The 13,797-nt window shown below is 36.1% G+C and overlaps 1 protein-coding gene across 1 annotated transcript; it reads right to left on the bottom strand.

Annotated features, from left to right (window-relative positions):
• Nucleotides 1-10,937: 10,937 nt before the first annotated feature.
• LOC149960443 (uncharacterized) lies at nucleotides 10,938-11,588 on the bottom strand. The gene has a single exon (XM_090176802.1). The coding sequence runs from the start codon at nucleotides 11,586-11,588 to the stop codon at nucleotides 10,938-10,940; it is 651 nt and encodes a 216-aa protein (XP_090032928.1).
• Between the last annotated feature and the right edge of the window lie 2,209 nt (nucleotides 11,589-13,797).

Genomic DNA, 13,797 nt, shown 5'->3' with positions numbered 1-13,797 from the left:
AATACGGTGGCTCACTTTAAATAAAACATTAAGCTTTAATGATCAAAACACTTTTCGCTATATCCATTAGTTTGACATAGTAGGGAACTTTAAATTCAAGTACAAAAACGACTGAAATTTTTAATGCTTTATTATAATAATTACAATTCTTTCATACTCTAACAGTAATGTTAATCTAGGCACAACCCTCATTTCTGTGAAATATCTTTGAAACTTTGAAAACATTTAGCTCTGATTACCACGAATAAATGAGTATTTGTACGTTTCTATTTTTCCGAGAACAAAATTTCATATAAACTAAACATTAAACTCTAATGATCAAAACACTGTCCTCTAAAAGTCAACTAACACTCATTTCTGAGAATCATTTTTAAATGATTAAAACCTTTAGTATTAATAAATATGAATATATGAGAAATAATATTTTATTTATTCTTAATATTTTACCGAAACTCAGGTCTTAATATAATAAAGATTATGAAAATATAATTTAAGACATTTTTCATTATTTATAAAAATTAAATTAAATTAGGTTGAAACATCGTCGCTTTTCTCGATTTACGTCCAAACACAATATTGACAAAAAGGTTTACACTTACGACACACTTTCAAAGGTCCACAGATAAAATAACTCGGAAAACGGTGAGTAGCTTTAGGGTGGCGTTTATTTTAATCACACTTTTTTTAGTGATCAGTTTATCTGTAGATAAAGAAAAATGTTAACCCAGGTAGCAAAAACACGTGTTAAACACGAGTAATATGATAGTGCGGTACACGTGGGGAAAACGGCGAGCCTGTCACCCTCAAACACGTGTTTCAGCACGATTTGATAACGTTTTTCGCATGTGTGCATACACCGACCGTCCACGTGTGCATACACCGACCGTCCACGTGTGCGTAAACCAACCGTCCACGTGTATATTCATCAATCACTACGTGTGTAAATACGTACCATGCACGTGTTTAAAATCGAACCATGCAGGTGCTTACAAACCCATTTTTACGTGTTTAAACACGAATCGTTCACGTGATCATATACTGATCGTTCACGTGTTTGAACACCGGTTATTTACGTTTAGGGCACCATTCAATACACGTGTTAGAACACATAATTGGTTCCTATATAACACCTTTAATTGTATGTGTTCAAACACCGTAGTAACATTAAACGAACATCGAACTCCCATTCTTTAACCCTAGTAATTCTCCTACATTCATAAATGAAAATATTGCATTATTGCTAATTATAAACACCCACAACTTTTTCATTTTAATTTTTTTAACATACCCGCCTAAAATTAAATATTAAATATGATTAATAAATTTTATGTCCAATATTATTTATAAACTTTCGAATAAAACAATATTTTCAAATAATTTTTTAATGAAATGAATTTTTCAATAAAACAGCAATATGAACATAAGTCAAAATTTTTAGGCCAGAGTTTCCAAAAGTAGACCAGTTCCGCCCTATTGGGGCTCATTAGTGCTGTGTAGGAGCTCTGGCTATCCTTGGAAATCTGCCGATATCAGTATAACTAATAAACAATTAGAGTGCCCTATAAGTGAGCAGTCCATTGAAACGTATAGTGAAATTCTTCACCAATGATTGCATGGCGGTCGCTATTCAGCAGACATCTTTTACGCTCGGGCTTCCGTTGAATTCCAACGTTAAGATATTTATATCAAAGGTCAAAAATTTTGGACCAGAGATTCCAACAGTAGACAAGAACAAGACGTACGACGGTCAGAATACACACAATCCACTCAATGTGTTAAGTTTGTTTGAGCTATTCACAGCAACCTGCAACGCTGGTATCACAACCAAAATATATCCACGGTCACACATATATTCATATTTACACTTATTTGTTACTTCTAATCATACTTTGAAAGCATCGAAGATTCCTTCGATCAGTATCACTCTTATATTTTACTTCTGATCACACTTATTTGTTACTACTAGTCAGCCGTTGAGTGTCACACTTATTTCTTCTGGTTATACGACAAAAACTAGTTCGAACAGTTTCATACTTATTTATTACTTCTGATCATACTTATTTGTTACCTTGAGTGTCCCACTTATTACTTCTGTTCATACGCCGAAGACTAGGTCGATTAGTGTCATACCTTCAGGGCACGTGTAAATTACCACCAAAAAACCATCATGAGTTAAAAACCTTTAAAACACGCGGAGATCACGTGTGAAATTACACGAACCGATTTTCGTGTAATTTAACATTAAAAAAACAACTTCACGCCATGTGTAAATTAACACCAAAAAACCATAGTGAGTTAAAAACCTTTAAAACACGCTGAGATCACGAGTGAAATTACACGAACTGATTTTTGTGTAATTTAACATTTAAAAAACACCTGCAGGGCACGTGTAAATTCACACCAAAAAACCATCGTGAGTTAAAAACCTTTAAGACACCAGGAGATCACGTGTTAAATTACACGAACTGTATTTCGTGAGCTATTAAAGGGGCTCCAAAGTCCAGTGGCAAAATGTGTGTAAAGTCAGTAAAGTGCGAAATTTAGTGAGGGGTTGGGGGGAATGAAAAGCATGCTCAATTTTCTTTTTTTTTTGCCACCGAACTTTGGAGCCCCTTTAACGCTAAATTCCACGTTTTCTACACGTGTGTAATTTTCAAACACGTATTATCCACGAAAAATACGAAAATTCCACTATAAATACACGTGTTTTTGCTACCTGGGAATGTTTATGGTTCGCCATAACAGTACTGAAATCAGAGTAAAAAAACTAAGAATTGTCTGAATAGAACTACGCTTTAGGTACTTTAAACATATCCTAAATGTGAAATTGATCTTTGATGCTTCTGAATGACTAATACATGAAAATGAAAGTTACTCGTTGAAAAACTTCAATAATTTTCTTTCCTTTTACACACTTTATAAAACAATGGCAAGTCGTAAGCTCAGAAAACAATAATACCAATGAAGGGGTAATCATACGTTTCTATAAGGCCTTTATTAAAAGGTGGGTAAAAATGTCGACCCTCGCAGCAATATTTGAATTTATATGAAAACGAAACTTCCGGTCTTGCGTAGAAGATTTCAGGCTAGCCAATGTTTATCGTGGTACTTACATCTGCTCAAGACATTTTTACAGTTTAAGGGGACCAACAGATGAAAACCCAGATCCCATACCGTTAGCTACTCTTTTGGATCCTAATTTTGCTTTTCATAATCAAATACATCAAGTAATACACGTTGCAACTTTCTTTTCTTTATAATTATTATAAATTATAACTATATTATCATATCTTTGTAGGAAGAAAGACTTCTAGCCGAACCTCAAGAAAAAGTAGATCACAAAACAACTGAACCGCAGGAAGCGCAAGAAACAATGGATCAAGGAGCAGCCGAACCTCAACCTGCGTCTCTAGAAAGTAACAGTCTGAACTTGAAAGGCTTGTTACCACTAACTGGATGGTCAATGGAAATTTGTGAAAATGGTGTCATCTTTACTAAACATAGAAACAGAGAAATAGTGTTATCTTGTGAACTTCTTAAAAATGATACAATTTCCAATGGTAATGATGATCAGCTTGTTAGTATTACAATTATTGCCTTAGGTAAAGAAATACCTAGTGACAAAATTGATAAGAATTTGGAAATTCAGTGCAATACAGACGTATATAGCTTTTTAAAAAGGTTGAATTTTTTCAAAATCTGTCCTGGGAATAACGATGAAGATCTCGTTACACTTCACAAAGAGCGACGACCAAACAACCATAAAACGAACAGCAACTACTCTGAAAATTTAAAATCTGTTTATAGTAATAGATGCGAAGGTTTTATTGAAGTTTTGAAGAAGAGATGCGTTGCATGTCAACTTTATCGCTCAAGTTTGCGAACCCTACGTTTGCGTTCCAAAGTTGTCACTAAACAGTCTGCTAGCGCGAAAGCCAAGTCCTCCAAAGTTAATAAGAAGTTTAAAAAATGCCATTATCAGAGAAGGGATAAAAAGAACTTTCAGATTTAAAACGGCTATTTAAGGAAAAAATTAAGAAAGAGAAACCAGGATCGTTTATGTCAATTTTCATTAAGCAACAATTACAATTGGAACGATCTAAATATGGCATGAAGTGGTGCTCCTACATGAAGAATAAATCCAAATCTGGATACGAAGCCTTACGAAAATCCGGAATAATTACACTTCCTACAACGAGAACATTGTACAATCATGATCACACTTTGCAAAACAAATCTGGATTTAATCAAGATGTTTTTAATGAGCTAGTGAATGTTACTAACATTGATAACCTTCCAGAACACAAGAAATACTTTGCACTTCTTTTAGATTAAATGTCCAACAAGCCAGATTTAAATTGCCACAAAGACACTGGGTACCTTACTGGTTTTACCGACATTGATGATTATCATAATTCTCTTTATGAAAAGGAGCAAGAATTGAAGGGTATAACTACACCACCACTCGCAACGAGTATTCTTCAACTTATGCTTCGTGGCATTACGAGCAATATAAGAATACCATTTGCCCATTTCCCAACAACTGGTGCTACAAGTGGAGAACTATATTCTATTATTTGGGAGGCCATTAGTTTGTTGGAGAATAATGGTTTTCGAATTTTAGCTGTAGTCGGAGATGGGGCCTCAACAAATCGGAAGTTTTTTCGCATGTGTCCCAATGGTTAAGGAGAAAAGAGTGTACCCTTTGTCACTTGTAATATACATGCTGCTGATGAAGAAAGAGATATTTATTTCCTATCAGATGCCCCGCATCTGATAAAAACTGTTCGGAACTGTTTCAGCAACTGTGGCGCGCATTCGTTGTCTCGTTATCTGTGGAAAAACGGTGAAGAAATATCCTGGAAAGCGATACTACGCCTTTATTATTCTCAACTACGAATGAAAGGCCAATTTAAACATTCATCAAAGCTCACGTATGCTCATGTATTTCTGAATGGATATTCAAAAATGAAAGTTAATTTGGCCACTCAAATTATGAGCGAAACTGTAGCCTCTGCAATTGAAACACTATTTGGGAATGAAACGATAAACTTTATAAGGACATTTGATAAATTTTTTTAATTATGTAATGTCAAGAATTGTACGGAAGGGTTGAGGAAAAGAAAACCTAACAAGAGAGTTTACCAAAGTGAAGATGATGAACGTTTGAAGGTAACTAAACAAATTGAAGGTAGTTCAAATTGTTCAATAGTATAATGGTAAAATATTACTTTTAGTGGCTGAAAGAAGATTTCATAAAGTATTTAGATGAATGGGAGAAAGATGTTGAAAGCCGGCTGGGAGATTTTTCAAAATAGAGAGGAGTAAGATGCTCTTGAGTGCAAGTACTATCGAAGGTCTACGAATGACAGGTCTGTAGAAAAAGCTGTGTTATCTGTAATTTATTAAATTTTAATTCACAATTATAGCACTATCAACAGTAGAAATTGTGAAATACCTTCTCTAGAAAGGGGCCAAGTTTGTATTAACCCAGCATCTAAACCAAGACCCGTTGGAGCAGTATTTTGGAAGGCAGCGATGTGCAGGCGGTCGGAACAGCAATCCCTCAGTTGCCCTTCTTGAAGCCAACATGGACAAGTTAAAAGCCTTATCAGGATTGGTTATTGAGGCAGTTAATGGAAATACAACAATTTCTGAGGAAATGATTGTGTGAAATTTTTAATAGCTTAATCTATCACAATTCAAGAGCCACAGTTACAGTTAATAAACTATTTGTCTTAAAACTTTGGAAATTTTTCATTTGACTAGTTTAAAAAAATTCATTTTTTTTAAAGATTAAGAACATTTGGTTTAAATTTGTTTAAATATCACTTAGCGCTTCAAAGTTTAGGTACATTTAAGCAATTGAAATGCTTGTTTCAGGAAAATGTAAAGAAGTGATTTCATGGCTAGTAAAGGTGGCTGTTTTTGGAGTTTTTACCTTCTTCATTACAGGTATATTTTTAGGTGGTAAAAATTGTTGGAACAGATGTAAATCAGGGTCATCATTTAAGAAATTGAAATCCGAAGTATCGTGAAAGTTAATTCCACTCGGAGTTAAAATGTTACTTTCAGGAATGTGTAAAATAAGGATTTCGGGTATTGCTTGATTATACCGAGTTTCGTTACTGGTAAAGGTGGCTGTTTTAGGAGTTTTCAACTTCTTTTTACTGCCAGTCTTCGTCACTTCAGGAATATTTTTGGATGGTAAAAATTGCTGGAACAGATCTAAATCGGGGTCACCATTTAAGAAATGGAATTTCGAAGTATCGTCAAAGTTCATTCCGCTATGAGTGAAAATGTTACTTTCAGGAATGTGAAAAGTAGGGATTTCTGTTACTTTATCCTGAGTTTCATTTCTTGTAATGGTGGTGGCTGTTTTAGCAGTTTTCAACTTTTTAACGGTAGTCTTTCGAGGCGCTGTTTTTGGAGTTGTTCTTTTTGAAGTTGAGGTTTTCGGGGTTGAAGTTGAAGTTTTCGGGGTTGGTGTTTTCGGGGTTGATGTTTTCGGGGCTGATGTTTACGGGGTTGTTCTTTTCGGCATGATGATGTTCTCGGAATCTTTGCTCTTCTCCATCAGATTTTTCCGTAGTGCTTTTTTTGCTCTGATAGCCTCTTTCGTGTTATATTGAAATTGTTCTAAAATATCCCTCACCAAACATTTCCCTCGAGTATTTAAAAATACGTCTAGAAGTTTTATTGTATATTGCTTTCCATCTCTCTGCGATTTCTTCATTTTGCGTAATATGGTGCTTAGCTTTAACCTTTAAATCTTGACGTCGGATTTTTTTCACGTCTAGGTCATATATGAGATCAGATACCCTTTTCATGAGTTTAATAAGATTAAAAAAATCATCAGTAACCAATACCAGCCCACCCCTTGATAACTTCATGGTCCATGATTCCGTTTCGTCTTCAAAATTCATATTGTTGGGAACTTCATTCTTGACTATTGATTTGGCTAGCTCTGACGGACACTTCCTTTTTATTAAAGTAAATGCACAAAACCCAGTGACATACCTTGTTACTTCAAGATTTTCTGGAACCTTTGTGTTTGTGATCACTCTTAGTGGCTTAGTTTTATTAGCAGAGTCAATTGAGGCTAGTTGTTTTTCAATTCTTATGGCTTTAGTCGTTTCTTTCGTGAGTGCAGTACCATTTGTACCATTAACTCATGGTAAATTAAATTTAGGAAACGACTTACAAGATTTTTTTGAATTTGTTCTGATACTTCTTTACAATTTGGACAAATTTGAAGTAGCAGATGCCGAAGCCCTTGTTCATTGTTTTCCGTTCGTTCATGCACTAATAGCTTGTGGGTTTCTTTAAGATACTCATCCCTTGTAGTGTCTTTAAATTTAATGTGTTGGACTGCAGTTGTAAGGTAATTAGTTATTTTTTCTCTGTTGTAACTTAAAACCAAAACCTCTTGTAGTGTCTTTAAAAATTGGTCTATAGTCTGTTTTTCCAAGCGAAAAGCAAATTTCTGGGTGACAAGTTTTGCCAGGGTACACTCCAAAGAATAGTTCACTGCACCTAAGAAAGTACATTATGATAAATAATACAATAAAACAGGTTAAAAAGTAAGAGAAATAATTACCGTTTAGAAATAATTCCATTTCAAATGTAACTGCTTGCAGCAGAACCTGACACGAGGCTTCTCCTCGACTGCCGGCAAATTTTCAAATATTTTAACCTAACGGCTTTCTCTTTAGAACCGCCCTTTTAGGGAGGTTACAAACGTGCCATTACCGGAAATTACAGAGCTTGCGTTGCCCTTTAATTTTAGCAGACGACGTTGAGCTACATTCCAAACCCCACCTTCCACTCCCTTTTATAAATTCCCTCTGATACTATAGCGGCGCCAGGATTTTTGAGGAGGTAGGCCAACCATTAGGAGGCCCCACCCAAATTATGGAGCCCCCCCCCCCCTCCACCACAATTTTTTTTAAATCCATCTACGTGGATTATTTAATTTTTTTTAAGCAAGTTGTGAAATTTTTGGGTAAAATGGGTACGCGACGACAAAATTAAAGTAAATTATGAATTTAAACATGACTAAAAACTGAGTGTGTGTTGATCCTTTTTTGTGTACCGATAACACTTAACAAAAATGAGTGGTTATTTACTTATTTCTACCACTGACTTCCAGTCTATCAATTTACATTCATTCCTTCGGTACTTCGCATGTACATCCCTTACATCACAACTTACAACTTTACGAAAATGAATGTACGTAGGTACACTAGGTTAAGAACCATTAATTTGTAAAGATAAAATTAAAGATACAATTTCGATATAGTAGCGCTCACGAAAAATTAAAACTAAAAAATAAACTACTATCAAAGAAAAGTTACTCGTACCTTTAAAAGGAATAAAAACAGCAGTGTCGTTAAGCCAATCACTCGCATTGAATATTGGAAAATTAATAAATAAATAAATTATTTCACAAACAAATTACAGAATTTTTTTATATTAAATTTTGGAGGCCCCTTAAGACGACTTTTGGAGTCCCCTACCAAAATTTCAAGTAGGCCCAGGCCTACCCCGGCCTATTGCTGGCGCCGCTACTACAAGCATAGATAAGATTTTAAAGATTGTCAGGTAATTACTTGAGAACGAAAGTGAAGGAAGAATACAATTTTATGGTTCAAAAGGTAGAAATATAAAAACGTGACAATAGATATTTTTTTGTGCGAAACAGTTAAAGACGGTTAAAATTATACATTTTGGAAAGTTTAGGTTTGTAAGCTTAAATTTATACATTTAGATTAAATTTGATATTATTAAAGGAATTTGAAATGAAAGCGCGTAATTTACCCTTCGAAATTTTTTACAGCTCATCTACGACTCCAACATAATATGACCATACCCTTTGGATTCCAAACATGAAATGTCGCTACACTTGTTTGGGACAATAATGATTTCAACGAAGAAACGCTAAATGGAAAAGGTACTACCCATATAATACAATTGGAATTCTTATTCAACGAATATTTTATTCCGAAGGTAAATAAATTTTTAATTATATTTATCAATAACTTATAAGGCAGCGACACAGAACGGTAGTGGTTACTCAAGACGAATTAGAAACTTCCGGTGCTCCACCAAAAATTGGTCCTAAGCCCTTGGCCGTTCAAGTAGAAATCGAAAGTGGATAATTACACCAAAACCTTACCCTTCGACTTGACATGGCGTACATTTTATCCAAGATTGGAGTTAATGATATATCGTGTAATTGGACAGCTTTCAACTCAAAGATCTTCCTCGAATCAATTCCTCCACTAAGTCGTATTGGTTACTTACCAATAATAGACTCGTCGCCAACTAAACCTAAAGCACATTGTGGTCGTATTTGATCAGGCTATATACTGAAAAGTTCAACAATTGCGATAGAATGACCAGAACCTAGAAAACCGTCTCGTAGTAAGACTTGGAGAGTTTCACATTGCCATGGCTTTTCTCGCAATCATTGGAAAGCGGTTTAAAGATGCCGGGCTTAGAGAAATCTTAATAGAATCTGAAGTTTTATCAGAGGGCTCTTTGAACAGTGTTTAAAGTGGACATCATTATAATCGGAGCGTTCGTGCCCATAAAATTGTATTCGAAACTCTATATTGCATGCGCAGGGAAGCGTTTCTATAATCGACTTCTAACGACGAAGGAAATATGGTGCGTAATTTTGGGGAAATCATTAGGCAATCTTTTCCTTTGGGAACACTTGATCTTGTTCTGGACGATTCTCATCCTCTTCGAAACGTTCTAGACGAGTTTAAAAAGTTTGTTCATACACGAAAACAGGAGAGTAAGCTGTTCGCTTTCTGGTTTTCTTATTTGGATATGGTGGAAACAATGTTACAATTCATAAGTGTTAAGATTTACAAATTAAACTTAGCTTAAAGTGAATAGCACATCTACACGGTTAACGTTTATAAAGAGAACTGTGTATATATGCCATTCACTTTAAGCTAAGTTTAATTTGTAAATCTTAATAGGTTATGGTACTGTCGTTTGATGTATAATTCCTTCAGATTTGAGAAATTATTCCATTCGTCTATTTACATATTCCGTTCCATTGTCGGTTCTTAACTTCTTGATGCATTTGCTAGTCTCTTTCTCAACCTGTACTTTGAAATTCTTGAACACATCAAGTACTTCGCTTTTTTCTTTGTAAAAATAGACGAAAGTCATCCGAGATAAATCATCTATTATGCAGAACATGTATCTGGCCCCACCTATCGATTTTTACGTCATCGGTCCACACAAATCAGAGTGAAGTAGCTCTAGTACGCTTTGCGCTCGCTGAACTTTCCTTTTTGGAAACGCAGTTCTGTGCTGCTTTCCCTTAATACAAGGTACACAAACGGTTTGATCTGAGATAGATGAGTATTCTGTTCCGTCCGCCATTTCTTTTAAGCGTCGCATTCCTCCAATGCTTAAATGTCCAAGACGTTGATGCCAGATCGCGAACGTCAACTTTTCAGACACGGAACAAATCTTCTCCCAGGCGATGTCCAATTTATAAAGACCGTTGTCGTCTACTGCAATAGCGAGTATTTCTCCAGTAGTTTTTTGACGAATTATCGCCTCGTTGTCGAATTCAACGATCAAACCATCGGCTCGAAGCTTTGAGGCGGATATCAAATTCTCGTTTAAATTTGGAACTACCAAAACCTTGCTCAATATTAGATTAGCAACTTGACCTTTAACCTTTACTGGTAGCGCTACATATTCAATCCCGGTGGACTGTAATGAGCCTCGTCCAGTTTTCTGTAACCCATTCTACATGCGGAGTCATATGTGAATTGGCACCGGAGTCGATTAACCAATCGCCCCTTCTTTTTGGTTCACCTTTTACTGCACTATGAATGTGAGCCTTTTCGGTCATTGACTTCTTTCTATCGTCATCCTTTACTTTTGACCAACAATCGGCCGCTTTATGGCCTACATTGTGGCACTTGTTGCATTTCCCTTTGAAGCGCCTTTGGAAACATGAGCCGCGACTCCGTAAGCTTTGGCATTGCTTTATCAGCTTCTTGCAACAACCTCGTTGCGACCAAATCTGTCGTGAACATTTGTCCGCAGTTTTCAAGCGCCATTACTAAAGGGTTATAAGTGTCCGGTAGACTGGCTAGAATTATACCAGCCAGTATCTCGTCTTCAATTGCCGAAGCGATGGACTTGAGTTTCTGTGCCACGGTTTTCTTCTTATTTAAATAATCAGCCATACTCGTGCAATTTTCGAAACGAATATTGATTAGTTCAGAAATACGGTGTGCCTTACGCGCGAATCCCTTGTCTTCAAAGTGTTTTTGGAGTTCATCCCACGCAGCTTTGCCAGTTTTATCATGCAAGTCTCTAATTTCCGTATATACATGTACATGTATGTGCGGCTCCACGCCCAGACCGATAGTCGAGTACGCTTTCTTCGCTTTAACCGCATCATCTGCCGCTGTTTTCGTTCCGTCAACAAAATCCCAAAGATCCTTTTCGGTGAGGTTGAGCTCCATAGCAAACTTCCACTTGTTATAGTTGGATTTGCCTTCCAATTTCTTAAAGTTCATGCCTCCCGAACTTGATCCCGCCATTGTCACGAAACAAAAAAACATAACTATGTAGTCGAAAAATATATAAACACCGGCACTCGGGCTAATTACACTAGTAAACAGTGAACACTAATCACGCTTGTGAAAATGTCCTGGGCCCATAACCTGTGAAGATTTTCATATTAAACTTAGCTAAAAATGAATAGCACATCTACATGGTTAACGTTTATAAAGAGAACTGCCTTTTAATACGCAACGAAATACAACAAAAACATAAGTGTATAGGTATACATGTATCGGGATTCAAAGTCCACGGGGTGAGGAGGTCGAGAGAGAGAATAAAATAAAACACAAGAAACCACGTGTCAGAATATAGTGCGGGAAAATTCAAGTATTCGAACAATAAGGGCCACGAGACTAGGTGACTGGAACCTACATTTGTCATCGCTAAGGTTAATGATACCTTGGTATTTCGCGTACGATCGACCCAACTATTCTCGTTACTCGTCCATTTACTGGGTAGAAACGAGAAATTTAGAATGAACCCACCCTGAGGTGCATGAAAAATTTTCGAACGGGGAATTTCTTGTGCAAAGGTCAAAAAAAATTCATTATCGCAAGTCGCGTGCGATCAAACCATTGAACCAATGTTTAATCGAGATAGCTGAACTAACTGGCATTAAAAATGCAGTTCACCGTTGGATTTTATCGCAGCACCTAAGAGCGGATGTATCTAGAGCCTTCGACGAAATGGCTAACAGTCAAAAAACTAAGAGAGATAAAAAGATATGGATTGGTCAAGGTCGTAGAAAGATTTTGCAATCGTAGAAGCGGTTAAAGCACAGTTTTAGGAATGAAAAATCCATTTATTGGCTCTCAAGTCAACTTGCTTCACATAGCGAGTGGGAGGGTGGCTTTGAAAGAAACCACTTCGTATCACTTAGAAGCTAGGCAAAGGGGTGAAACTCAACTTAAAAATTTTCTTAAGTCTTCTATACAGGGGTTTTTTTTTTGCTCGAAAAAGTAATATTTTTCAATCACTATATTTTCTAGAAAGTTGAAATTCGTACTGTACATTTTACCTGCCGGGAGACACTTTCTACCAAAATTGCATCTAAATCAAAAAATATTTTCACTTTTTTTGAAAATTTAAATTTTAACCGCTAGGTGCTATAAGAAAATTGTCAATGAGAAAATTGTAGAGCGTCACCGAAAACGTGCAAATAGCGTTGGCGCGAAAAAAATAGACGTCTTTATCACTGAAAAAATAGGACTTGAAAAAGTGAAAAGTTGGGCAAGCTAAAATAACGTTTTTTGAATTCCATTGGGAGAGTAGTGTAACTTTATGAAAGTCAGAAATTTGTTAATCTGGTGTTTAATGCAATAAACACCGCTGAAAAATCGAGGAGACAATGGCAAAGAAGGTATTACACGATTTAATTTCGTAGGATGAAAAATGTGAATTTTTTTAAAAAACAAAGAAATATTTTATTTATCTACTTACGAACAAAATTTATAAGTACGTTTCGCAAATACCACCTTCGGCTGCGATGCAGGCTTGGGTGCGAACAATCATATTGTCGAAGGCGGCTTGAATCATTTCCGGGGTTACTTTCTCGGCAAGCGCTTACAATTCGTTGACGCAGCTCTTCAAGGGTCTCAACCGGAGTGGCGAACACCTTGTCCTTGACGAAGCCCTAAAGAAAGAAATCCAACAGAGTCAGATCGGGTGACCTTGCTGGCCAGTGTACGGGACCGTTTCTCCCTATCCATCATTGTGGAAATTCGTTGTTCATGTAATCTCTCACGGCTCTGTGTAGTGAGGCGAGGTACCGTCTTGCTAAAACCACAGTCTTGCCAACGGCAGTTCGTCAAGTTGTTGTTCTAGCTCATTTCTCAAGAAATCCAAATAACTCTGGCCATTTAGATTTTGCGGTAAGAATACTGGACCAATTAACTGGTTTCCAACAAGACCAATCCAAACATTCAAGCGCCCAACAACAAATTCAAAATTTTTTTGACTTTCATAAAGTTACATTACTCTCCAAATGGAATTCAAAAAAAGTTATTTTAGCTTGCTCAACTTGTCACTTTTTCAAGTCGTATTTTGTCAGTGAAAAAGACGTCTATTTTTTCGTGCCAACGCTATTTGTACGATTTCGGTGACGCTCTACAATTTTCTCATTGACAATTTTCTTATAGCACCTAGCGGTTAAAATTTAAATTTAAAAAAAATATTTTTTGATTTAGA

The sequence above is a fragment of the Leiobunum rupestre genome, chromosome 1 (assembly GCF_980474605.1).
Source record: "Leiobunum rupestre chromosome 1, qqLeiRupe1.1.hap1, whole genome shotgun sequence".
NCBI lineage: Eukaryota > Metazoa > Arthropoda > Arachnida > Opiliones > Sclerosomatidae > Leiobunum > Leiobunum rupestre.
This window is presented reverse-complemented; position numbering and strand designations above follow the sequence as displayed.

Coding starts and splice junctions, on each gene's coding strand:
- LOC149960443 (XM_090176802.1), bottom strand. CDS start 11,588: ATGGCGGGATCAAGTTCGGGAGGCATGAACTTTAAGAAATTGGAAGGC.